Source organism: Sciurus carolinensis, chromosome 18 (assembly GCF_902686445.1).
Source record: "Sciurus carolinensis chromosome 18, mSciCar1.2, whole genome shotgun sequence".
Taxonomy (NCBI): Eukaryota; Metazoa; Chordata; class Mammalia; order Rodentia; family Sciuridae; genus Sciurus; species Sciurus carolinensis.
The window spans coordinates 9852791-9880223 of NC_062230.1; the positions used below are offsets into that span (position 1 = coordinate 9852791).

At 43.4% G+C, this 27433-nt stretch overlaps 1 protein-coding gene across 1 annotated transcript in view; it reads left to right on the forward strand.

Moving 5' to 3' along the window:
• The window catches only part of Baiap2l1 (BAR/IMD domain containing adaptor protein 2 like 1), a 90052-nt gene that overhangs the window by 48752 nt on the left and 13867 nt on the right, over window positions 1–27433 (forward strand). The window contains 10 exon segments of the mRNA XM_047533012.1: window positions 17006–17020; window positions 17023–17066; window positions 17170–17241; window positions 18649–18786; window positions 19835–19892; window positions 19895–19939; window positions 19942–19985; window positions 22509–22676; window positions 25075–25213; window positions 27058–27265. Of these exon segments, the coding sequence (XP_047388968.1) occupies window positions 17006–17020; window positions 17023–17066; window positions 17170–17241; window positions 18649–18786; window positions 19835–19892; window positions 19895–19939; window positions 19942–19985; window positions 22509–22676; window positions 25075–25213; window positions 27058–27265 (931 nt within the window).

A 27433-nucleotide genomic window follows, 5' to 3' on the forward strand; every position in this document is an offset into this window, starting at 1 on the left:
TGGCTTTCTAGATTGTTTTCTTTGGGGGTGGGAGTACTGGGGATTCAACCCAGGGGTGCTTAAACACTGAGCCACATCCCCAGCCCTTTTTATTTTTTATTTAAACAGGGTCTCACTAAATTGCTGGGATTGACCTCAGATTTAACTATCTTCAGCCTTCTCAGTCACTGAGATTACATGCATGCACTACCATGTCCAGTCTAGAATGTTTCTAACGGTAGTTCCCAGTGAGACTTAAGTTTCCTCTTCAAGGATAATAGTAATGATCTAGCTGTTTAAAGATTTTCTATGTGTAAGTCTATGATTAATTGTTTTCTAGTCACATGAGTTTGCTTCCAGTTATTCTTCCTTCAAACCTTGTAATCATCTTTTTTAAAAAAGGAAAAGTGGGTGGGGGCTGCAGGAAGCCCAGCTTGAGCAGGGAGCAGCAATCCTAAGCTCCAGGCTGCTGACTCAGACCAACAGCATTACCCAGGGCAGAGGCATAGCCTGAGTGTCCCCAGACTTGGAAACCTAGAATTCCTGGAGTGGGAACTGGAGGCAGCAGAGGACAGCAGAGTTGTTTCCCTGCTCCCCCAGAAGGCCAGCCTAGATGGCAGCCCTGGAGGGACCATGTGGGCACACATTTAATGAGAGCTAAGAATGTGGCCTCCTAGTCGCTGTTGAAGCAGAGCTGCCCATCAGACCCCATCAGACTTGATGAGGCTGCCTGCATGGAACCTACTGCAAGAGACCATTGTGACTGAGAAGTCAGATGTTTACAACATGAAGCATGGCTGGGGTGGGCATGGCCTCCTGTCTACTGACCAACAATGTGGTTGGTCCAGTGATGGTTGTGGGGACATGGTACCAGCACCTGCACAAAGTTCACCTGTTCATCCAGACGTCTTCCCTGAAGATGTGGCTCTGATTCAAACACTGGTCTGAGGGCTGATGCTGCTTTGTGCAAGACATTATCTTCTGAGTTTGCAAGTTGTGTGCATAATGATGTTTTTTTGTCATGTAACTTGCCACTGGCCCTTAGTCTAAAATTATCTCCTTTCTGAATGATGTACTTTCCTTGATGATATTTGGTTGTAGTAGAAGCTACTAGTTTCTTGGTCAAATAAAAGTGGCAACCTTAAAAAAAATTTTTAAAAAAAGGAAAAAATCATCTAATATTGCTCTTATTATTTCTCTCTCTTTTTTTTTTTTATTGTCAGTCTTCAAAAGTGAGGGATTTATTCCAGCTCCTCCTTTCTCCTTCATCTCTCCCTTCTTCCCCACCTTTTACCAGAAGCCAGGAAGCTGGGAGGAATGTAACGCTGAGCCTGCACCTTGATCTTGTCACTTTGCACTTGCTAGTACATAAATCTGCGCTACCTGGGATGTCAGGTGTCTGGCACTGTCGCTTCTTGCTTGGGAAAAGGAAAACTTTGTGAACAAAAAGTTCTGTTGTTGTTTTCTTCCAACGTCTCACTTGTGACTCAGGATCTCTGAGACTGGACCTCAGTGTTACTGAACCTTGATGACAGGAAATGAAAGCTGCCAAGAATGTGCCCCTGGTAACTCGGAGAATGGAGATGGAGCCCATGTGGGGACAGCTCTTGTCCTGCTGGGGCTCAAGGTCCTGAACCTGGACGCCGGCTGGCTCTGCACAGGCAGCCTGGGCTAGCGCTGGGCCAGCAGAGGCTGTGCACCAGAACCCAGCTGTCTCCGTGGGACTAGTGATCCGGGTTTGCCAGAGGAAGTCATTCTTCCCACAGGAGTTCTCGTGGTAAATACGTGCAGAGCGATGAAGCGATGCTAAGGGCCGCCGTGCTTTGGTCAGGTTTGGCTGGAGTTGCCGCCCCCACCCCGCTGCCGTCTCAGTACTAGCTTCCATTCTTTTGCACTTTAGTTGCCATGCTTTAATTCCTCCCATAGGTTAGTTGTATATAACACTTGAAAGGCCTGTTTGGCCTTCAAGAGTTGTGTGCATAATGATGTTTTTTTGTCATTGTAACTTGCCACTGGCCCTTTAGTCTAGGCGAGCCCTGGGGGCACACAGGGTCCAGAGAATCAGGATTGAGTCTCTGTTCGATCTTCCCGAACCACTGGCAACTGTGTTTTCCTTTGAGCAGAGCTCTGGTTCCTAGTTATTGACATTTCCAGGTGGTGTCTACCCTTAGGTTTTGTTTTGATTAATAGCCTGTGTTTTAGAGCGATTTTAGGTTCAGAGAAAAACAAGCAGATCTTGCTTTGTTCCCATATGCTGATCTCTTCCCCAGTTTCCCCGTTTTTAGCATCTTGCATTGTTGTGGTACATTCCTTACAGATGATGAGCTAGAATTGACCACTACTGCTACTTCATCTTCCTCCTCCTCCTCCTCCTCTTCCTCCTCCTCATTTTGGTAATGGAATTGAACCCAGGGGCATTTAACCACTGAGCCACATCCCCAACCCTTTTTATTTTTTATTCTAAGACAGGGGTCTCACTAAGTTGCTTAGGACCTCACTAAGTTGAGGCTGGCCTTGAACTTACAATCCTCCTGCTTCAGCCTCCTAAACCGCTGGGATTACAGGCATGTGCCACCACGCCCAGTGATGCATTATTATTAACTAAAGCCCTTAATATTAGGGTTCACTCATGGTGTTTTGGCAAATGTTTAATGACATGTTTCTACTCCCCTCCCCAAAACCCCTGGCAACCACCGATCTTAGTTTTTCTTTTTCCAGAATGTCATGTAGTTGGAATCATACAATATGTAGATTTTACAGGTACTGCTTATACTAAGCAGTGTGCATTTAAGGTTCCTTCTCGCTTTTGTAGTTTCATATCTTCCTTCATTTCTTTAATCTCTGCATAATATTCCATTGTATGGATCAACTACAGTTAGCTTATCCTTTTGAAGAACATCTTGGTTGCCTCCAGGTTTGGGCAGTACGAATAAGACTGTTATGAACACTTACATACAGGTGCTTCTGTGGACCTAAGACCTCTGAACATTTCGGTAAATACCTACAAGTGCAATTGCTGAATTGCACAGTAAGACTGTTGGCCATTGTGAGAAACTGTCACGCTGTCTTCCAAAGTGGCTGCATTGTCTTGCATTTGCACTGGCGATGAATGAGAAGAGTTCCTGTTGTCCACATCCTCACCAGCATTTGGGGTTGTAATTTGATAGTACTCAACTCTGATAGTGAGTAGTGGAATTTTTTTGTTTTAGTTTGCAATTCCCTAGTGATGTGAGTTGAGCGCCTTTTTTATGCTTACTTGCCTGCTGTATCTCTTGGTGGAAAGATATCTGTTGCCCAGGTTTTAATGGTGGTGTTGGTTTTCCTCATTGTTAACTGTGCAGAGTTCTTGTACATTTGGGACATAAATCCTTTATCAGGTCTGTGGCTTAAAAATATTTTCTCCAGGGGCTGGGGATATAACTCAGTTGGTAGAGTGCTTGCCTTGCAAGCACAAGGCCCTGGGTTTGATCCTCAGCACCGCAAAAAAAAAAAAAAAAAAAAAAAATTTCTCCAGTCTGTGGCTCGCCTTTTAATTCTCTTAACAGTATCTTTTGTAGAGCTAAAAGTTATTATTTATTTATTTAATATTTTTTAGTTGGCAGTGAATCTTTTATTTATTATACATGATGCTGAGTATCAAATCCAGGGCCTCGCACATACCAGGCAAGCCCTGTACCACTGAGTCACAACCCCAGCCCCCCCCCTTTTTAAATTTTATTTTAATGAAACCTAGGGCATACTCTTTTTCTTTAATCAGTTACGCTTTTGTGTTGTATCTAAAACTCATCACGAAACCAAGGTCATATAGATTTTCTCCAGTGTTTTATCTTCTAGAATTTTATAGTTTTGCATTCTAGGTCCATGTTCCATCTTAAGTTAATTTTTGTGTAAAGTATAAGGTCAGCATCTAAATTCTTCTTTTTTTTTTTTTGCAAATGAATATTGAGGTATTTAGCACAATTTTTGAAAGAACCATCCTTTCTCCACTGAATCAGCTTTGCTCCATTATCAAAGTGCAGTTAACTATTGTTGTAGTCAGGGTTCTCCAGAGGTGCAAAACCAATAGGCTACATACCGGAGATTTGTCGTGAGAATTGGCTCACATGATATTGGAGGTGTCTGCAAGCTGGAGCACCAAGAAAGTGGGTGGTACCATTCAGCCTTGAGTTCAAAAGCCTGAGAATCACAGGCAGGAGAAGATGGATGTCCTGCCTCAGGAACAAAGAAAGTTCCTCTTCCTTTTTCTTTTTGATCTCTTCAGGAAGACCCTCAGTGGACTGGGTGATACCAGCCCATAATGGGGAGGGCAGAGTTTCTTGACTCAGTCCACTGATTGAAATGCTAATCTTTACCTGAAACATCCTCACAGTCACACCCAGAAATAATGTTTTGTCAGCTACCTGGGTATCCATCCCTTCACCAGTCAAGTCGACACACAAAATTAGCCATCACAACTCTATTGCATAGGTCTCTTTCTGGGCTCTGTCTTGTTCCATTGATCTATTCTTTTACCAGTGAGTGTACTGTTTTTAAGTTCTGAATTAAGATAATGTCAGTCCTCTGTATCCTTTTCTGCAGGGGGAGGGGAGTTTGAACCAAGGGGCACTGAGTCACATTCCCAACCCTTTTTATTTTTTTAAGTTCAAAACATTGTCTCACTAAGTTGCTTAGGGCCTCCTTAAATTGTTGGGGCTGACCCTTGAAACTTGCAGTCCTCTGCCTTAGCCTCCCAAGTCACTAAGATTATAGGCCACCTTTCATGACTTGACTGTTCTTCTTTAGTGTTGTGTGGCTATTTTAGATCTCCTGCTATCCATATAAACCATAAATCATGTTGTACACACAAATAACTTGTTAGATTTTTTTTTTTTTTTTTTTTTCCACTGGGATTGAACTCAAGGGTACTTAACTACTGAACCACATCCCAGCCCTTTTTTAATTTTATTTTTATTTTGAGACAGGGTCTCCATCACAGCCTCCCTAATTGCTGAGGCTGGCTTTGAACCTGACATCCTGCCTCAGCCTCCCGAGCTGCTGGGATTAACAGCATGTGCCACCACACCCAGCAACTTGCTAGAATTTTGATTGTTGTAGTAATGAATCTATGGATAAGCTGGGTAGAGTTAACATCTTAACATTTGTTTATCAAGTCTCCCTATTCATGAGCATGGGGATATCTGTTAAAGTATTACATCTTCTTTCGTTTCACTGCTCAGAGTTTTGTCATTTCCTTATATTAGGATTATTAGATTTATTCCTACTTCATTTTCTTTTAATGTAATTAAGCAGCATTGCTTTAAATTTAAAAACTCCATTGCTGCAATGTTAATATAAAGGAACACTGTTAACTTTTGTATATTAATCCTGTGTCCTGCAACCTTGCTGTAACTAATTAGTTCTAGGAAGTTTTGTTTTGTTTGTTTTCCTTGCGTTTTGCAATACTGGAAATTGAACCCAGAAATGCCCCACCATAGAGCTACATCCTCAGCACCCCACGCCTTTCTTTTTCTTTTTATTTTGACACAGGTATTGCCAAATTGCCTAGGCTGACCTTGAACTTGTGATCCTTCTAGGACATTTTTTTTGTTTTGTTTTATTTGTTGTGTTGCTTGCTGCTTGGTACTGGGGATTGAACCCATGGTCACTTACCCTTTGAGTCACCAGCCCCCATCCCTTTTTGTATTTTATTTTGAGACAGGGTCTCACTGAGTTGCTTAAGGGCCTCACTAAGTTGCCTGAGGATGGCTTTTGAACTCACAATCCTCCTGCCTCAGCCTCCTAAGCTATTGGAATTTCAGGAGTATGCCTCCAGGCCCAGCTTTCTAGGAGTATTTTTGCTCAGTTCTTTGGAAATTTTCTACATAGAGAACCATGTCATCTGTGAATAACATTTTTCCTTCCTTCCAGTCCTGTATACCTTAGTTCCTTCACTTGTAGCCTTAATTCAGATTTCTGATATGATTCTGAGTAGGAGTAGTGAGAGGGGACATTCTTACCTCACTCCCACTTGAAAGAGGAAAGGTAGTTTCCCTCTAGTTTCCACACCATTAAGAATGATGCTATAGGGTTTTGTAAATCATATTTTTTGAAGATTTTTGCATCCCATTCATTATGCATCAATCTGTAGTTTTTCTTTTGTACTGTTTTATCCGGTTTTGGTATTAGGGTAATGCTTCTCTCATGGAATGGATAGCTGTTCCCTCGGCTTTTATCTTCTGGAAGAGACGTAGAGAACTTGTGTCACGTCTTCCTCAAGTGTTTGGTAGTGTTTCACCAGTGAAGCCATCGAGGCCTACTGCTTTCTACTTGGAAGGTTACTACTTGTTGATTTGATTCCTTCAATAGATACGTCCTTTCCAAATTAAACCCTGCATGTGTGAGTTGTGACAGAGTGTATTGGTTGCTTTATCTAAGTTACCAGACTTCTGGGCATAGCGTTCTATCCAATATCCTTTATTATCTTTGATGTTCATGGGGTCAGTATGATGGCCCTTGGTTTTTCTTCTTTCCTATTACACCACTTTTAATATATAGAACAAGTGAATTTCATTGTGGCATGATATTAGTAGTTCATGTTTCTTTCTTTTTCTCTGGTTAACACTGGTTTGAGATTACCAATTTATGGAGCTTTTCAAAGAACCAGGTGTTTTCGTGTGTTTTTCTTTTTTCCTCATTTTTCATTCACTGATTTCTGCTCTACTTTCCTTCTTTTCTGCTTGCTTTAGGTTTTTATCATTCTTCTAATTTCCTAAAAAGGGCATGTAGTGGTTGATTTGAGGTCTTCTTTCCAATGTATTCAAAGCTGTCAGTGTCCAGCTAAGCCTGCTTTTGCTGCCCCCACAAAGTTTGATGTTATACTTTTTCATTTTCCCCTTAGTTCAAACTATTTTTAAATTTCTCTTGAGAATTACTTCTTTGACCCCTGGGTTATTCGGAAATGTGTGTTTTCATCTCCAAATATTTTGGGATACTCCAGCTATCTTTCCATACCCAATTTCTGGTTGAATTCCATGTGATCAGAGAGCTTACTTTGTACAATCTCTATTCTTGCCTAAATGTGTTAAGGTGTGTTTTATGGCCCAGAATGTGGTCTGTCTCTGTGAGCTGAAAAAGAATTTGTACTCTACTGCTTGGAAATGTCTTTCATTGTCAACTAGATCAAGTTAGTTGATAGTGTTCAGTTCAACTGTGCATACTGACATTCTGCCAGCAGGACTTGCCAATTACTGATACAGGGTATTAAAGTCTCCACTTATTAAAGTAGATTCATCTATTTATTCTTGCATTTCTATCAGTTTTTTCCACCATGTATTTTGACTTTGTCACTTAGGCACATATTAAGGATTGTTATGTCTTCTTGGAGAATTGACTCCTTTAACTATATCTGTATCTTTATAGTTAATGTGGGTTTCTCATAGATAGCATGTTTTATGTGTGTGGGTCTTGTTTTTCTACCCACTCTGTCAATCTCTTGTGTGTGTGAGTGTACGCGCCATGCAGGGGATGGAACCCAGGGCCTCCTGCACACTAGGCAAGCATTATGCCACTGAGCCACATCTCCAACCCTGTCAGTCAGTCAGTCTCTCTCTCTCTCTTTCTCTCTCTCTCTCTTTCTTTTTTTTTGGTACCCAGGATTGAACCCAGGGGCACTCACCACTGAACCACATCATCAGTCCTTTTCATACTTTATTAGAGACAGGTCTCACTGAGTTGTTTAGCACCTTGCTTTTGCTGAGGCTGGCTTTGAACTTGAGACCCTCCTGCCTCAACCTCCTGAGCCCTGAGATTTAGATATACACCACCTATAACGAAAACCTCCAAAAAGAAATCCTGATGTTAAAGTAAAAGTTCTTTAGACAAAATCACATGGTCAAAAACATGGTATCTACATAAGGGAAGTCCCTCAAAAAGGAAAGAATTGTTAATCTATAATTAGGTACAGATGGTCTCTAACTTACGATTTTCAGATTACAATGGTGTGAAATGAAATGCTTTCAGTAAAAAACTATGCTTTGAATTTTCAGTTTTGGTCTTTTCCTGGACTAGTGTTGCATGGTATGATGATGCTGAGCAGCGGCAGTGGGCCAGGGCTTCCTGGTCAGCCACGTGATCATGGGGGGAAACTACGGGTCCTCTCAGTGCACCACGTCACTGTGTGCACGTCAGTGTTCAATAGGTTAGGTGTCTGAGATGCATTTTGACTTAATGGTTATCTTCAAGTATGATGGATCTATCAGGATGTACTCACATAAACTGAGGGGCATCTACCTGCAGAAGTGTCTGGGAGTGGACATATATTAATTGTAAGTGTGCTAGGGTAATCACTTAAAAACATTTTAAAAGTATAATTGGTATTATATGAAGAGGGGAGAACGTGGAGCACAAAATCTTCATCAACAACCGAAGAAGAGAGATGGGGCAGAAGAACTCAGTGCAGAGTGCTCGCCTAGCATGTGAGGCCCTGGGTTTAATCCCCAAGTACTGCAAAAACCAACCAGAGAAACCCAAGCAAACTAAAATAACAACAACGAAACCCAGAAGACAAAGAAGTTAAAAAACAAACAAAAAAAAGGGAAAGTACAATAAAAGTCACAAATCCAATTATATCACTAATTAATTTAAATATGAATGGTCTGAATCTATCAATTAAGAGACCATTTGAATATAATGTGGTGATATGACAGTATTTTCATATTTATGTTCTCTGAGCTTTCTGGATGGGGGAAATTCTCAGACATTGTAATCAAATGGTTTTTTCTGTTCCTTTTCTCTTATGGTTTTTCTACTATGAATGTGTCACACCTTTTGTGATTGTTCATTCTTCTTGTATATTGTTCCCTTTTGTCTTTCGTTTTTCTCTGCATTTCAGCGTGGTGAGATTCTGTTGACAGATCTTCAGGCTCATTGACTCCTTCCTCAACCATGTCCAGTCTTCAGGAGGACAGCCAGCTAATCAAATGCAGTCTTCGCTTCTGTTCCAGCCTTTTTGGTTTCTAGCATTTCCTGTTGACTCTTCATTCGCATTTCAGTCTCTGCCTACTTTACCCATCTGTTCTTGCACGTTGTCTGCTTTTTCTAGTAGAGCTGTTAGCATATTAATCATAGTTGTTCCAAGTTCTCAGTCTTATTCCAAAATTCCTGCCCTATCAGAGTCTGGTTCTGATGCTTGCTTTGTCTCTTCGGGTGGTTTTTTCTTAGCATGCCCGTAATTTTGCTGATGAAAGGTGAACATGAGGCATCAGGTAACTGGCAAGTGGGATAAGTTCCTTCAGTGTTAGGATTTGTTTTTTTGGCCAGGATGTACTTAATGTTGTATGTGCCTGTAGCTCTAACTGTGTCAGAGGCTCGTTTCCTCTGATGTCCCTGTTTTTGTCCCCCCTGTTGTTTGTGGGTTTTCTAGAAAATTCTTTTCAGTGGAGTCTTACAGCTCTCCCAGTTGTAATCCATGTTACTGTCCTAGTGCCCTGTTGCTGGTCATCGTGGTAAAGTACTGGGAACAGGAAGTATCATTCTATCTCATGTTTAAATATTTTTTACTGTTGTTTTGTTTGTTTTGTTGGAGTTTCTTGGTAGGCCAGGCTACCTGGGGTACGATCTTTGGAAGAGTTTCTCGGCTTTTTTTTGTCCCTCCCCTCAGAGACAAGAAGCTTGAGGGGGCTGGAGTTAGCCAGGTCAGATGAGGCATGATAGAGCAGTGTCCCTCAGGGGCCAGCCTTGCTCACAGCACAGAGCAGGACTCTAGGATCATTTGAGAACCACGGCATTTTCCCTCCCTGTTGCCAAAGGGAAATTGTTTCCCGTCTTCACAGTAAGAACCTGATGCAGCTCAGGGGAATGGGGCCAAAGACCAAGCTCTGGAGATTTAATGCAGCTCCACGCTGAGCTCCTGGCCACTCTTCCCTTCCAGCTTGAGACTTCCTACCAGTGTGGCTCTTGCACAGTACTTGGCAGTACTGTGGTTGAACCCAGGGACACACTACCTCTGAGCTATATCCCCAGCCATTTTTATTTTTTGTTTTGATACACAGTCTCATCAAACTGCCCAGGCTGGCCTCAAACGGGATCCGCCTGCCTCAGCTGAGTAACTGGGGCTACAGGCTCGCCTGCCATGCCCAGCTTCTGACTGGTTTCTGCTCCCAGTAAACTGAGTTTCTCTTTATCAACCTGTCTCTCCACTTTTCAGGGCCAATCTGGCACCCTGTAAGCTTAATTCTCTAATGAGTCTAAAGAGTTGTTTCTCAGTTTAGCTGGAACTGGGGAGTGGGGGTTGCTTTGGTTTTTTTTTGAGATGGGGTCTTACTGTTTTGCCCAAGCTGGCCTCGAACTCCTTGGTTTGAGGGATCTTCCTGCTGCAGCCTCCCTAGGAGGTGAACTATAGGCATGTGCCATTCACTGCACCAGGCTCTTTGCTGGAATCTTCTGAAGCAATCTTTTGCTTGTTTCATTTTGTGAGTAAGGGAAGGAAAACCTCTAAGCCCTTTTCTTCCAGAGCAGAAACCAGAATTGCCTATTCAATAATCAACAGTAGCCAGAATATGTATTCTCTGGTAGACCGATTCTGATAAATACAGTTTACAGGAGAAAGGTCAGGCCTTAATAGTGGAGTGTTAAGTATTTTGTTTAATATCGCAAATGCAGTGAGGTGGAGGAAAGTAGAGTTTGCTCCTTAAGTGTATTTTCTTACATAATAGGTGGGACAGTTTTCCTTTGGGACTCAGGAATGGGTGAAGAAAGGAATTGAGAGAAGGGGTGCTGAGCTGAGTTTTAGGTGAAGCAGGTATCTCTTTTCCTTCGTTTTATACTTTTAAGAATTATTCTGAAACATTTGAGCAGACAAAGATTTTATATATATAAAACTCAGGGTCTTGTAGATGTTCTGCAAGCCCTCTACCACTGGGCTTAACCTACCAGCCCCAAGTGTTACTATTAAATAAGTAAAACATTGATTATTTCTCCCACCAACTTTCTATCTCTCTCTCACCTCCATCAGCCAGCACTGGATTCACCACTAGAATGGAATGAACTCATTGTCTCCAAAAATAAATAAGCAAATACTTCAGTTAAAGAATTGATATGAGGGCTGGGGATATAGCTGAGTTGTAGCACTGCAAAAAAACAAAAAAAAAAAAAAAAAGGAGAGAAGAAAAGAAAAGAATTTATATGAGTGTAAACCTGAATCAAAACTGCTTTTGATCATGCATACTCAGTAGCACAAGATCTTAACTTCCAAATGTCAGGTTTTCATGATTGGATTCAGGTTTTGGTTTTTTGTATGTTTTTTCATTTGTTTGGTACCAGGGATTGAACCCAGGGTTGCTTTATTACTGAGCTATATCCACAGCCCTTTTTATATTTTATTTAGAGACAAGGCCTCACTGAGTTGTTTAGGGCCCTGCTAAGTTTGAGGTGGCTTTGAACTCGCAATCTTCCTGCCTCTGCCTCCCACGCTCTAGGGTTATAGGTGTGTGTGTGCCACCGCTCCTAGCTCCTTTTCATTTTCTGAGACAAGGTCTTACTAAGTTGCCAAGGCTGATTTTGATCTTGGGGTCCTCCTGCCTCAGCCTCCCAAGTCATACACCCTTAGCTGGAATACTGTCTGAGTAATTTTGTGTCCACTGAATATCAAATGTGGGCACTTAAACATTCATTTTCGTCTTATTTTTTTGTGAATGTGGTTGTCCAGTAAAGATGGTATGTGATTTCTACGCTGCATAGTTAATTTTTTTGGTACTGCTACTAACAAGCATTTGTGAGGAAACTTCCAATCTATGCAAGTATCTTGTTTCCCTCATCAATATTTGTGCCCTAGACTTAGCATCTATAGCGATTTTGGCCCCAGCCAGTCTTTCCTGTGAAGGTTGCTAAGAGGTGACTTTTCAGTTCCGACACTCCCTCCTCAATCCACTAATGGGCACTGGGCAGTCTGTTTTCTGCAAGGGCACCCCATTGTCTGCCATTTCTTTATTTGATATATTATTGCTCTGGACCTGTGGGTCCCTAGATTTTTAGTTTATAGTTTAGTATTGCCCTTCACTATTTTAGTGCTCAAACTGGCCCCATGTTTGACCAGTACCAGTCCTTCAAGCTGACTCCTGTGACATACACCCCCTTGTTAATTAATGCTCTGTACAAGACATTAATTAGAACTGTAGTTCTGACATTAAGTAGTAACATGTAGTGGGTAAGTCAGATTGAGACCTTTGGAGGAACATGAAATGAAAGTGTCACCCTATCCCTCATGTGGCATTATCCCTGCATGTACATCACTACCTGCACAGCACGAGGCTGACGGGGCAGAGCTGCTGGCGTGCATGCAGGGACAGAGCCACTCTTAGAGGGGGCAGAGCCTTTCCAGTGAGGTTACTAATCTGCCGTGTGTTAATTCATGTGGGTGACTCTGACCTTCAGAGTGCACACTCGTCTTCTGTGTATTTGCTTTTACTTGTAGTATATTTGTCCTCATCACATATGATATTTTGGAAGTCATCAGAAAAATTCTATCTTTTCCAGTGACATTTTTTGGTCTGTTTTGCTTTACTCTGCACAGTGTTACTTTAGGCCAGTAGTAGGTTGGCTTTCACTCGGTTATTTTATTGTCTGATTCCACTTGTAGTAACATGTAGGAAGTGGTGTATGACTCAATCACTACTCTGTGCTTCTGGAATAAGATGTGTTCTGATACCTATGATCAGATATAAATGGAAGGCATCTTTCTTAGGCCTGCATGTTCAGCACATGCTCCATGCTGCTCCACTTCTTTGGCAGTCTCCATCTGGCTCCTGAAATTTTTACAGTTTTCAGATTGCTTAAGAACTGTACAGTCGAAAGTACGTTAATAGTCCAATGGTGGGGATGTAGCTTTGGCATTTAGAGTGCTTGCCTAGCATGTGCCAGGTCCTGCGTTTGATCCCTAGCACCTCAAAAAGAAAAAATCCATGTGACCCATATTTCAAATGAAAACTTTCTGTGTTTATACCAAGAATTCTTTAAATTTTGTTATTTAACATTTTTAGTCCATTTAACATTTTTAGTTTATTGGCCAAACACATCTTCTTCTTCTTGTTTGTTTGTTCTGGGGGTTGAACACAAGAGTGCTTAACCACTGAGCCACAACCCCAACCCTTTTTATTGTTTTTAATTTTGAAACATGGTCTCATTAAATTGCTTACGGCCTTGCTGAGTTGCTAAGGCTGGCCTTGACCTTGCAATCTTCCTGTTTCAGCCTCCTGAGCCCCTGAATTTATAGGTGTGTGCCTCCGTGCTCAACCCAAATACCTGTCTTTATATAGTATTATTTAAAGTGTTGGACATATTTGTTCATGGTTTCCAATAATTAGAATAATATTACTATAAGCTATTATTTGTATGAATTTTTGGAAAACTTAATGGAAGGTATTGTATTTTGAGTTCCTGACTTTGAAGTACATATAAAATCTAAATTCCTTTGAGCTGGGAGTATAGCTCAGCAGTGGATAGGCCTTGGGTTCTATCCCCACCACCATAGAATTTTTTTTTATTTAAAAAAATCATAAATTCCTTTAATTTTGTCACTTAAGAATATAGTACATTCAGACTGAGTCACATTACTTTAATTACTGTGAGTTTCTTCCCACAGTGTGGGCTCCAAACCTGAAAGAGAAGAAGGGAAGGACTGATGGAGCAGACATGGCGGCCTGGCTTCCTGTTGGGGTGCACACTTAGTTCTGCTCCATTTGAATCTGGGCTGTGCTTCCTCCTCTCCACCCTCTAGTGTTTTCAGAGGTTTTTTCCTTCTCAAATGTAATTTATGAAAAAGTAGGTTTACAGGACTAAGAGTAAGCGGATGGGTGGGACATTTCAAACATAAAGCAAGGCTTACTCAATTTAAGATCAAATGTCTGCAGATTGAACATAAACACAGTTTTCATCTTCTTTCAAAATACGTTAGAGCAGCTTACATAATCACAGCCAAGGTGTGTGTCGACCCTCTTATGACTGAGGACTCAGTGGCTGCCACTGTGGGGCTGGCTTTGGGATTCCACGACAGCAAGGGACAAGAATAACAAGGGCAGGGGTTGGTGCCTGCCCACAGTGAATGGGCTGTTTCACTGAGCCTCTGCTGCAGTGGCAGAAAACAGGGCAGGAGCCGGAGCGTGAGGGGGTAGGGCAGGGCCGCTCAGCCAACAAGGCCAGCAGCACCAGGTTCAGCCTGCGTGTGTCCTCAGGAGTGTCCCCACCGGCACACAGCACCCTCTCAGGGATCCTTATTATGTGGGGTTATGGAAAAAAGTTCATCAAAGAGAGCAGACAAAAAACGTGACTGCCTGCTTCCAGCCTGAATTGCTCTTATGATTTAAGGCCAAATTATTTTTAGACATTTTTTTCTTAGTAGCTCTGACTCGCCAAGAATAGAGTGCTTGATGTTCAGATAATCGAAGTGGATTTCATTTTTTTTAAATTTTTTTTTATTTTTACAGACTGCATTTTGATTTGTTGTACACCAGTGGGGCTACATCATTTCATTTCTATGGTTGTGCACGATGTAGATTCACACCATTCGTGTAATCACACATTTACATAGGGTCATGATGTCTGTCTCAGTCCACCATTTTTCATACCCCCCCCCCTCCTCCCTCTCATTTCCCTCTACATAATCTAAAGTTTAACAAGTTAATTGTTCAGGGGGTTAAAATAGATGTAAAAGAAACTCAGAATATTTTAATACCTGAGATGACCTAATGATTATCAAAAGGCATATTGGTGTCATCATGTTCTCAGCCATGTGACGGCTTCATTTGAAGACAGGCTTCCAGTTTGTTCTTCATAGAGTTTTGGGAGTTGACAGTGTGAAGGATGTGGAGGGGAAAGCGGCAAGCTTGGTGGGTTAGCACCCTGAGTGCTGGGGATGGTTCCGCTCTGGCTCTCTTGTCTGTCCAGCAGGCCGTCCTGTTTGAGCTTCCTGGAATCACAGAGCTCAGGGAATAGGCTATCTTGTGACTTCACAGGTGTGGCCTCCTGGGTTATGTACCAGTAGGCGATTCTCAGTCCCTGCCACCCACAGGGATTAGGTACACTGTTCATGGAGGATTCAGAATGTTGCTCAGAGGTGGTTTGTCTGGACACCAGGAGAACCCAGGGAGTGGCTGATTGCATCTGCATTTTGGAAAGATCCCTGGCACCTGTGAAGATGATCCCAACGAGAACAGAGTGAGGGACCCACAGAGATAAGGGCTTGAGCCAGGTCCCTGGGAGGTGGGGGAGAGGACCCCTCAGAAAGTCAGCTGGCAGCATTTCTGTGTGGATGGGGAGATTCCTCCCCTCACCAGAGATCCTCTGGTGAAGCACGTGTCCGTGACTTCACACGTCTTTCCCACGTGTCCTCTTCCTGGCAAGAAAAGACACAGCCTGGGAAGGGCCTCACAGTTGTTGTCCAGGGAAGCATGGTAAACGAGGGGCGTGATCTTCCCTAGGGATGGCCCACATGGAGACGCCAAATGCCCAGCAAATGGGCCTTGGTCAAGAGTAAGACCCATAGGCCAGAAGTTGTCCCTCATGGCCGACTGGCTGGCGAGAAGCTGGTGTTAGCAGATGAGGGGCAGCTGCACATTTACTCACACGTTGTGTCTGACCTGAGGGTGCCTTGCGGGGATGTCAGGACGTGTTCAGGTGGAGGTTGGCTTTCAAGTCAGAAGCTGAGGAGGCGGCCTGGGTTTGCAGCCTGAGAGTCAGCTGTCTGAAACGCTCCTGGAAGGCAGGCTGGAGCCTCTCTGACAGGGCCAAGCTGAGGCCAAGGTCGGGGCTGTGTGGCTCTTTTCCCATGTTCCTCCACAGTCTTCATTTTTATCCTTCCCCAGAGCCAGTCAACTCACCACAGAGATTCTTTTTTTTTTTTAATGACTCTTTTTACTTACACATGACAGTAGAATTCATTTTGATATAATTATACAAGCATGGAATATAGCTATTCTAGTTAGGACCCATTCTTATGATGTGCATGATAGTGGATTCACTATGGTGTATTCATTTAGTACACAGGAAGATTATTTTGGACTCATTCCACTGTCTCTCCTTTTCCTATCCCCACTCCCTTCCCTTCATTTCCCCTTTGTCTAATCTGCTGAATATCTATTCTTCCCATCTCCCCGCTCATTGTGTGTTAGCTTCCACATATCAGCCCAAACATTCAACCTTTGGCTCTTGGGACTGGCTTATTTCACTTAGCATGATAGTCTCCAGATCCATCCATTATTTGCAAAGGTCATAAAGTCATTATTCTTTATGGCTGAGTAATACTCCCTTGTGTATATTTTAACCTGGCCACAGAACTATCAGGTGAGCATTCTGATTGTTTGGTGTGGTGGTGGTTCTGAATGATTTGGTAGGCTTTCCCCATGTGTTAGGTATCAGATCCACTTGTTCCTCGAGATAAGTTGGCAGAGAGAGACCGTCATTCATCTTTGTCAGAGGAAAGTGGCAAAAATGTTAATATGCCGCTACACAACTGCAAGAGATGAGCTCTGCAAACCATGTGGTCAGATTGCTACTTTCTGGAGTGAGGCTCCTTTGTCCTAGAACATCTCTTCTGTCATGTGACTGCCCCTGTTTCAGAGAAGTTTTGTCATCCCCAGGAGATCTGAGGCTGAACACTGTCCTGGCTGCAGTTCCCCTGGCCTAATATTTTCCAGAACAATACAAGATCTAAAGTGGGAGGGGAGGGAATGGCTGTTTCTCATGTGACTGGCCAATAATCAGATTACTCCGGAGGTCAGATAAAAATAACTAATTTGTTCCTATAGTAGTTACTGTAATGACTGAGGTAATCTTCTGTAAGAAAATTTCAAAATTAATCAGATATAGGATCCGGCTTAGGAAATGAGTAAAATAGAACAGTGTGGACTGAAGATGGAGTGGGCTCTGGTGTCGTAAAGTAAGTCTGCCCCAGCCGCTCCTTCTGGGTCCCACCAGGGGAGCCATCGTGCTCCCCTTTGTACCTTTGCTGCGCTCCGTGTGCTCAGGCGTCCCCTAACGTGTCTGGTTTTGTTCACAGGCCACGTCCTCATAGAGATTCAAGCACCCACAAGAAGCTCAATGAGACTCTTGATGAGAATGTATGTGAATTGTTTTTATATTGCAAAATGTATTGTTTTGTTTTCAAAATTATTTTGCCAAAGCCACAATCCGTTGTCAATTTTTATTTCCTTTTGTTAACAGTTCAAAAAATTCCATAAGGACATTATCCATGAGCTGGAGAAGAAAACGGAACTGGATGTAAAATATATGAACGTGAGTATGTGGTTTCCCTCCACCACCCCAGGTCTGACCTCTTGGTCCGAGGAGAACTTATTCCACTAGTCAGTCAACAGCCAGTGGGGTGTCGAGGTTGGTGCCATACAGGCTTTGATGCATAAAACCAACCAGTCCTTTGAGCTGAGCAGGCCCAATTTTGCCACCAAATGGGATATGCATTGTTAAAAGTGTAGAAAAAAACATTGAAGAAATCAACATGCTCCTGGCGAGCCTGGCTCTCAGAGAATGCTCCTCTGTGGCAGGGCAGCTGCACCCGTGTGCCTTTCACAGACCAGCAGCTGAGAACAAGTTGTGCATGGGAAAGTGCCAGAGGGCCTGTCTTGTGGGGTCCCTCTTGCCTTGTCACCCAGTATCATCCATTTTAGTGATTTTGGGGGCTCCTTCCATCTGGCTCCCCAGCCACAGTACATGGAGTCTTTCCTTCTTTCCTTTCTGCTGTAGAATGCTTGCTTGCTTTTGCCACCCAAAATCCCCTTTCTTCTTACCAAGACCCCCAGTAAGTGATATGGGTCACCCCAGAATCATCCCCGGTGTCCTCAGGAGGCCTGCTGCCTGCACGTGTGTTTTGTGTACATTCCTGGAGGAGGCCACAAGACCGACACAACTGCTCAGGCACATTTAATTCTGAGCCTTCCGTGTACATTATCTGATCTTTATTGCAACAAAAACCCCATAACATAGATGCAGATTAAAAGGAAGGCATGAATTTTAGAGAAATTAATTGCCGAGGTCACACAGGCACTGAGTATGTTCCTGGGTCTGTTAGGCTCCAACACTGTGTTCTTAAACACTGTTGCAGGCAAGGTGGTGCATGCCTGTAATCTCAGCAGCTCAGGAGTCCGGGGCAGGAGGATGATGAGTTCAAAGCCAGCCTCAGCAACTTAGCAAGGTGCTGAGCAACTCAGGGAGACCTTGTCTCTAAAAACATTACAAAAAAGGACTAGGGATGTGACTCAGAGTTCAGTCCCTCCTACCAAAACAAACAAACAAAAACTCTGTTACACAGCACCCCCAAAAAAACCCTCAAGCAGTTGTACTTGTTCATTCTGTCTCTTGAAAGTTGACTTATAAAACAGTCAGGAATTTGTGATTTAATATTGTTTATGTAATCACTGAAACACATACTGACTACCCAGTGTCCAAAAACCTTTGAGGAGAGAAAGAATAAAAGAGACTGTTGTCTGCAGAGAGCTGCCCTTGTGGTCAAGGGCCCCCCATACAGACAGGGGACTTGAGAGCAGACAATTCCTCGGTGTTCAAGATGAATGGAGGGGGTCTGTGTGAAGTGTGCGTGAGGGTGTCACGGCCACGGTCAGCAGCACAGTGACGTGTGAGCAGCTTGCATGGTGCATCAGTTAAATAAGCACAACATTTAATTCACAGGCAACTCTTAAAAGATACCAAGCAGAACACAGGAATAAACTAGATTCTTTGGAGAAATCTCAAGCTGAGTTGAAGAAGATCAGAAGGAAAAGTCAAGGAGGACGAAACGCCCTAAAGTACGAACACAAAGAAATTGAGGTGAACCTTTCCTCTGTGTTTCCTCTTGTTGTAGATCAATTATTTGTACACTTTAAGGGGAGGCTTACTAGGCAGCCTGTGCTTATCTACTCGCTGTTGTGCTACTACTGTAGTTAAAAGTAAGCATTATGTATTAAAAGGATTAAGAGCTAAAGACTACAGAGTTTTTCCAGAGTCAAAAATGATTACTCTGTGAGCTGGGCTTGGTGGCACACGCTTGTAATCCAAGCTACTCGGAAACCTAGGCAGGGGCATCCCAAGTTCAAGGCCAGCTTCAGCAGTTTATAGAGAACCTGTCTCAAAGTTTTAAAAAGGGTTGGGGATATAGCTCAGTGGTAGAGCACATGCCTTGGGTTACATCTCCAGCACCTCAAAAAACAAGAGAAATAACTGATTGGCCAGACCTGGTAGCACATGCCTACAATCCCAGCAACTCGGGAGGCTGAGGCTAGAGGATCACAAGTTTGAGGCCAGCCTGGGCAACTTAGTGAGACCCTGTCTCAAAATAAAAGTGATAAAGAGCCCCTGGGTTCAATCCCAGCATCAAAAGAAAAAAAAAGTAATCAGTCTAAGGCCACCTAAAAACATGAACATTTCCCCCTAACTTGGGGAGGAGAAGGGACCTCCTTGATTGGCTTTGCTATCCCCATTTTACACCCATTTTGCAGTGAGGGGAAATGAGGCTTAGGTTAATCAAGTGGTCATCATTTAGAACTGGGGTTTAAACCTGGAACTCTCTGTTTCCAAAATCCATAGTGCTTTTCAGTAGAACACCATCAACATGATCATATCTCTGGGGTACAAGTAGTATTTTGTGCCGGGTGCCCAATGGGAATGTAAAACTCTTGGAGATTTCTTTCCACTGTGAGTCAAGGATCTTGATGATGGTATCTGCTCGGGTCAGATCCAGTTTTGCTAATGTTTATCTGTGTCTACTGTTATTCTATTATTAAAATAACCAAACATAAAGATGGCAGAAGATACATGTCAGGCCATGCAGCTGTCTAATGCCTGTGTCTTACTTTATCATTGTCATTTATTTTCCTAGTATATAGAGACTGTTACTTCTCGCCAGAGTGAAATCCAGAAATTCATTGCAGATGGCTGCAAGAAGCTCTGCTTGAAGAGAAAAGGCGCTTCTGCTTTCTGGTGGACAACACTGCAGCTTTGCAAATCACATACACTATTATCACTTACAGGTGAGTGTGTGGGCAGATTGCTGTAAGTGTACTAGCATATTTAAATACCCTACAGATGCTTGCCCTTCTGGGTATTGCCCAGTATAAAGCAATGGGCCTATACTGCCAATAAGATCAAACCCACAAACACACACACACACACACACACACACACACACACAATTTTTGACCAACTTGAATGTATAAACATAAAAATACAGATAAAATGGTCAAATGTCTGCTTATAATATTTAATTAATTTAGTAATACATTCATATTAAAATTCCTTATAATGCTTATTGAGAAATGGAACCTTTTTTCTTTTGTCACCTACAAGTTGATTTTTCATACACGCTAATGGTCGTGATTGTCAGTGTCTTTTCTCTCCCCCCATCCTGATGATCGAACCCAGGAGAACTTTACCACTAAACTACACCCCCAGCCCTTTTTATTTTGAAACAGGGTCTCACTCAGTTGCCCAGACTGGTCTTCAACTTGCGTTCTTCCTGCCTCAGTCTTCTGAGTAGCTGGGATTACAGGTGTGTGCTCCTGTGCCAGGATGCACCAGTGTCTTTACCAGAGCTATCCCCTGGGTGGTCTAAGATGCTCCTCTTGTGGATTTGGGGGAGTGGTCACTGGCAGCTCTGCACCAGGCCATGGACCCCCATTCACACCCATCAGGACAGTTGGTCTTGTTACTTTTCGCTCATCTTTAAGGTGTTTGTTCCTGATCCCCTCAACTGAGTGGTTGACTGACTTAGTTCCCTGCTCCTGACACATGAAACTGTGAGGTTAGAACCCAGGAACTATTATACAACATGTGCTAAATTTTCCTTCCTTTTTTTTTTTTTTTTTAATTATGAATTCTCTTGGGCCTTTGTAAATATCCCAAACTAGCACTGATTGAGGTCAAACATCCACCGTTGTTCATAATAAGATAATTTAGAGAGTGCTGTGTAGTAGGAGAAACTTTGCAGGGAGCTTGAACATAAGTCAACTTCCCCTCTCTTTCAGGGGGGAATCTTGGGCTTTATATGTGTACAAGCATATGTTACCTATTCTAAGAATTTTTTGCAACTTGAAGGAACATTCAGCCTTAGGTATTTATTAGTCTAAATACCTAAGATCTAAAATTGTGATAGCTAAGTAAAGAATTACTACTGCATTAAGTGCTTGCTTCTGTTCACACTCACCTTATACTACTTAGAGCGATATTGAGCTTGCTTTAGAAACTTGTTTCCTTCCCTTGCGAGGGCCGTGCTGGCAGCAGGGTCATTGCCACAGAGGGCTAAAAGCAACTTGAAGCTCCACGGGAGCTCCATTTATTGGCAAAGTCTTTCTTAGATTACCTTGGATCCCTGTTATGCTTTGTAGAGTGGCACACACTACTTCTGTGTTTTCTATGCTAGAATTTTTCTTCAACTGTCTGAACACTGATTATCAGAGCTGAAGCATCCCAGCCTTTTTTGTGACTTGATGAGATAGGTCCAGCCATGGCCCCACTGTGTGGCATTGCCCCAGCTTGTCAAGGCAGCAGTCAGGATGGGCTTGCTGGGGTTGTTGCTCTCCTCCAGGGCTTACATCAGTGTCCCCAGCCACTCCTGTAAAACTAGGGTCTGCATAAGAACAGTGCCTTGTTAAGTAGCTTCAAGAAAGGCTTCCTACTTCCCCTCTCCAACCAGAATGCTGCCCTGGGAAAGGGCGTCACTAAAAGGCTTCAGGAGCCTCTGGGAGTCCCCTTGCCAGAGGTAGAGTCAGGCTTGAGGGAGCAGGAGGTCCATCCCAGCCCAGCCTCCAGGGCTGTGGGGGTCTCAGTTCCGTCCATTTGTGTCTCTGCACTGTCCAACTGCCCTACAAAGCCTTGCTTAGCCCGTGAGATGGCATTCTTGGTGCTTTCACCACACTCTGCTTCCCTCCATCCCACAGACAGGCTTTCCAGGACAAAACCTGACACTTGTCAACATGCCTCTGGTCTCCTGAAGGTTCAAGAGGTTCCTGGACCTCTCACCAGCAATGGAGGTGATGTTTTTAGGAGTAGGAGGAAGAAGATGGTGACTGGTATATCCAGGGCCACCCAGAAGATAGGGAGAGTTATATGGACTGCCCACCCCTTCCTTCCCTTATAGCCTTTAAATCGACTTTTTCTTTAGAGGCAGGTGTTTCATCTCGCCATTTTGTTTGTTTGTTGGTTTTGGTGCTTAGGATTGAACCCAATGCCTCATGCACGCTGAGCACATGTTCTGCCACTGAGCTGCACCCCCAGCCCCTGTGTGAGTTCTCATTTACAGTCCCTGCATTCGTTGCAAGCTGTGTGTTCACACTGAGACAGCAGGAAGTTCCTTTAGGTTGGAGCCCGCCACCATCTCAGCAAATGAGACACAGCAGATGCTCACAGATGCTTAAGATTGTTCTCTGAATTAAACTCGGAGCTCCCACCCTCTGGCGGTAGGCCAGTAATACGTTATCAGTGATATCATTTGATGCAATTTTGTCAGCTCTTCACAATGTACCTTTGTTTTACTTTTGTTTCTTTTGGATTTACAGGCTGCAGAATTACTTAATTCCAAACTGCCCAGGTGGCAGGAAACCTGTTGCGATGCCACCAAAGTGCCAGAGAAAATCATGAACATGATAGAAGAAATAAAGACTCCAATCTCTACCCCTGTGTCTGGGACACCCCAGCCATCACCCATGATTGAAAGAAGCAACATGGTAGGAATCGATTACCTCTCCTCGATTTCAGCTGCCTGTTTACTAACATGATTTGGGCTAAGTTGGCCCAGAGAACCAGGGCTTCCTGGTTCATGATCTCTCCTTATCTACTTTTCTCGACTTTTTTCCTTTACCTACAAATTTGAAATTAGCTGTGCAAATGTTTTATACTATGTCTAGCACTGTTGTCTTCGTTTTGAAACTTTTATTGTTACTCCTTTAAACTGTAATGATTCCAGCTTTATAAGTTTACCTCCAGTGAAGGAAGTATAGGTGTCTTACAAAATAGACTGAAAAACTCCTATGCTATTCATCCAGTGCCAGTCACTTCTGGGCATGGGGGCAAGTGTTCAAGGTAATGAATTCAGCCTGTAGTTCACTGTTGTTTGAACCGGGACTTCACTACTTTCTTAGTTTTCACAAATGTGTGGAGATTTGATCCAGCAGAGAGTTTGCTCACATGGATCCACCCTTGTTCATCCACAGCCCCCCTGAAATGAGAGCAAAGACTTTAAAAACCAGCAGCCTACCTCCAGACTAGAACCCACCCTTAGTGCATAGGAAAGTAAGAGATGATGCCATCGAGGGACCCGGAGCACTGAGTTTATAAGAAGGGAAAGGCAGGATTGGTGTGCAGAGAATTAAGTGTGTGGAGAATCAAAATGGAAGGAACCTCTTCCCCAGGCACATGCAGGGTGAGACTGCTGCACAGGGTGGAGCTGTTTTTAGGGGCCAGGAGCGCAGAGCTGCTGGATATAGGAAGTGTATCTCTTTATGTAGTTGACTGGGGACTGGTTAGTCTCTTCCCCTAGCCCAAACAATAGGCAGCAGGGACTTTGGTCTTCCAGTCAAATCAGTATGTCTGATTATTAGGGCAAGCACCCTGGAAGTACACCCCTGGAAGGTGCCTCTTCCCACCTCACCGTGGCAGCCGTGGTCATAAGAACAGAGCAAGAACAGCCGAGCAGAACAACGAAAAGAAGAGGGGCAAGCTGGTGCTCCTGGACAGTGAGAAAATCATCACAAAAGGAGGCACCAAAGAAAAACCAGCAGCACTGTACTGGGGACCACAGAGTTAGTAGAGGTGGAGGAATCCAAGAACAATCTGCTAGAGATCTTGGGAATTAAAAGGGGGTTATTATTTATAGTTGAAACAGTATGTCTTGGATTTGTTTCAAGGTAATCCAGCATGGTTTGGGAAGCTGGATGAAGTTATGCACAAAAAAGATTGACCATGAATTGGTCACCCTTGAAACCAGGCCTTGGGCGAGTGAAGATGCATCATGCTTGTCCATTCCTACTTGAATACATGTTTGAATTTTAATTGCATTTTTCCTTCTCCCCTTCTCCACAAATAGCACCACCAATAGGCTCAATAGCAGAGTGGAATTGCTTGGAAAACTAAGCCAAAGAACTCTTCCAAAACACAGTATGACAATAACAAAAAAGTTGTTACAAACAAGGCAGCAAGAGGACAGATACACACAGCAGGCGGGCTGAGGCATGGCCCACTCACTTCCTCCTCACAGCACACCTGGATTCCAACAGGGGCCTCAAATCCACCTTGTCTAAAACATATAACTGATTTTCTCACCCTAACCCTGCTTGAACATTCCTCCCCATCCAGTAAGATGCAACTCCGTCCTTCCCGTGACTCCGTCACCAAAGGTCGGCTCCTGTCTCTGTCCTCTGCCCCAACCTCTGTCAGTGTATCCTATTGTTTTGGCCTTCAAAGCACATCACAGGTCCACCCGTGTCTCACCCCTCTACCCTTGTAACAGTGTCTTTGTGGGGAGGGCAGAAGTGGCCTTGTGCCTGACTTTCAGCACAGCAGCCAGAGGGATCCAGCACTTACATGGACTCGGGCCGAGTTTCAGAATATTAGGGATACAGAGAAAAGTCTAGAAACTTCCAGAGGAAAGGGAATAATTTACTTACAAAGAAAAGTGAATTCCATTGATACCAGATTTCTTTTAGCAAAATGAGACCCTAGGATTTAGTGTAAGTGCATTCAAAATTCTGTGGAAAATTCATTTTAAATGTAGAATCCTATAGCCAAGTAGCACTTTAGGGAACCTAAAATACCTATGGAGAGAAAGTAGATTAATGAATGGTTGCCAGGAGGTGGGAGGGAATGGAGAATAGCTGCTGCTTTTTGTTGTTGTTGTTGTTGTTGTTGTTGTTGTTGTTGTTGTTGTTGTTTAATAGTGAAAATAAAAATGAAAGGAAAAAAAAAGGAGGTATGGTATTCTCGAAATAATCAATATGGGGCATTGCCCTACAACTAAGAGAATTTGGGGAAGAAGGTGGGATTTAAAGCATGTGATACAAAACAGTTCTGGAACTCTTTACTGTTCCACTGTGTTATTCTAATAATAGACCAATAATTTTTTTACAGATTGGGAAAGATTACGACACCCTTTCTTCAAAGATGCCCCCAGCTCCTTCGGCCAGAGCATATACCAGTCCTCTGATTGATATGTTCAATAACCCAGCAACAGTTGCACAGAATTCAGAAAGGATAAATAATTCAACAGGTAAGATATTTAGTTTAATTTCTTTTAAGGTACCTTTTAAATTTTTAAAAGTAATTTATAAAATAAACATTTGGCTAAATGTATTGGAAGGAGAAAGATAAATAATGAGCAGGTATGATAGGTAGATCTGGCCCTGGCCTTGAGTAGCTTACATCTTAAAACAAATGAGGGTTAGACCACAGGACATCTTGATAAGTGACACATTTCTGACACTAATTCTGACTACTGGTGGATGTATGCATAGGATAAACATTCTATTGAGAGGTTTTATGTTTAAAAATGAATGAGCTAAATGTGCACAGCCTCACCCTGTGTTCCATATTTGGTGGCTATTACAGTTAAATTTCCTTTTCAGTAAAACAAACTGTAAAAGCTCACATGACAAAATTATGGTTATTCATCTTACCAATAGGCTTAATTTGAATTCTCATCAGTATTTTCCATCATCTCTAACAGGACACCTCCTGCTTTCTGGAGACCTAAATTTAACCGCTTAAATTTCTGAACCATCAGGACCAGTTTGACAATCAGGAAAAATAGATATATCAGGCTGCTTCCCTGATTAGGCCCCCTCTCTTGTCGGGTCATTGGCACCCAGGCCCTTGAGGGCTCTGTTGTGGTGCCTGACCCACGTGTATGAGTGTTCTAGAGGCCCCTGTGGGTAAATGTGGCAGCAATCAAGTTGGGTGTTGGAGAGAACCTGCAGATTAGATGCTCGAAGCTGTTGGCCAAAGATGAGAGACGCCCTAATGACAATGAGGATTGCTTAGCATAAGGGAAAAATGATAGCCTGCGGTTAATTCCTTTCAAAGGAGGTATGGAGTGACACAAGATGTAAGGCACGTAGCCAAGCACATGGCGCATGCCTGTAATTCCAGCTACTCAGGAGGCCGAGACAGGAGGATTGCAAGTTAGTGGCCAGCCTGGGCAACTTAGTGAGACCCTGTCTCAAAATAAAAACAAAGAAGAAAGGTCTGGGGCTGTGGCTCAGTGGTAGAGCACTTGCCTGGCTGTGTGAGGCCCTGGGTTCAGTTCCAGTGCTGCAAAGGGGAAAATCTTACTTATATATTTATTTTGGTAAGAATAAAGCAAAAAGAGAGCCAACATTGCTTTAAATTAAATCTCCATTCCAATCTTTACTTTCCTGGAGTGGTGCATGTCAGCCTGCCGGGATTTGAGAGATGACCCTTGACCTTTGCAGCACAGCACCTCCAGTGGAGGCTGTGGGCTTACTGCCAGCAGATGGCGTCTCGCCCACCATTTGCTAGCAGTGCTTTCTGGGAACTCCTTGGGGTCAGTGCCTTCTTCTGTCAGTAGTAACAGTGCCTTTCTGTTGGCTGTAAAGCATTGAGATCATTGACTGCCACCTAGTGAGGGCTCCATAAAGGGAACTGTCCCCTCATCCTTGCTCAAGACTGGGAAGCCAGAACACCTACATTTCCAGTTTGCTCCTTTTCCTGATGCTTCAGGTCATTAGCCGTGGGTCTGTGCTCTTGCCTCAGATGCTTCTGTGATTCAACAGAGTAGTAGTTGGGTGTTGGGGCAGTTCTTATCTCTGAAGAGCCAGCCTGGCTGCAACCTTGCAGAGGAAGCAAGTGCCTCCCAGCTCATCCTCTCCTCTTGCAAGGGCCTGTGGCCAGGGCTCCTCTGCCCACTGTGACAGCCCTCAGGCCAAAGCCTACTTGTTCCCTTGTAGGCCAGTCCCACCTGGGCTACGTGAAAGGCCTGGAAGTATGCTGCATTAAAGTAGAAGGATACACGGGAAGGGATGGAAAGGGATGGTGTTCTCAACTGCCCGCGGACTATGCTTTGAAAAGCTGTCACTGCTGTGCCCACTTTAATAGATGCCTCAGAAGATGCCAGTTTACAGCGTTCTGTTTCAGTCGCATCTGGACTGAACCTGATGAAAAAACACAAAGTAAAGACCATCTTCCCTCACACTGCTGGTACCAACAAGACCCTGCTCAGCTTTGCACAGGGAGATGTCATCACACTGCTCATCCCTGAGGAGAAGGACGGCTGGCTCTATGGGGAGCACGATGCCACCAAAGCGTAAGTTGACATGAACCATCTGCACAGGGTTTACATGGCCCTCATTTCAGAATGTTCATTTAAGATGTAAATTGTGTGGACATATTAGTGCTTCAGCCAAAGTCAGGTTTGTAGTTCAGTTAGCTGAGTCATTCCATCCCCGGCTATTTTTGGTGTGTCTGTGTACAT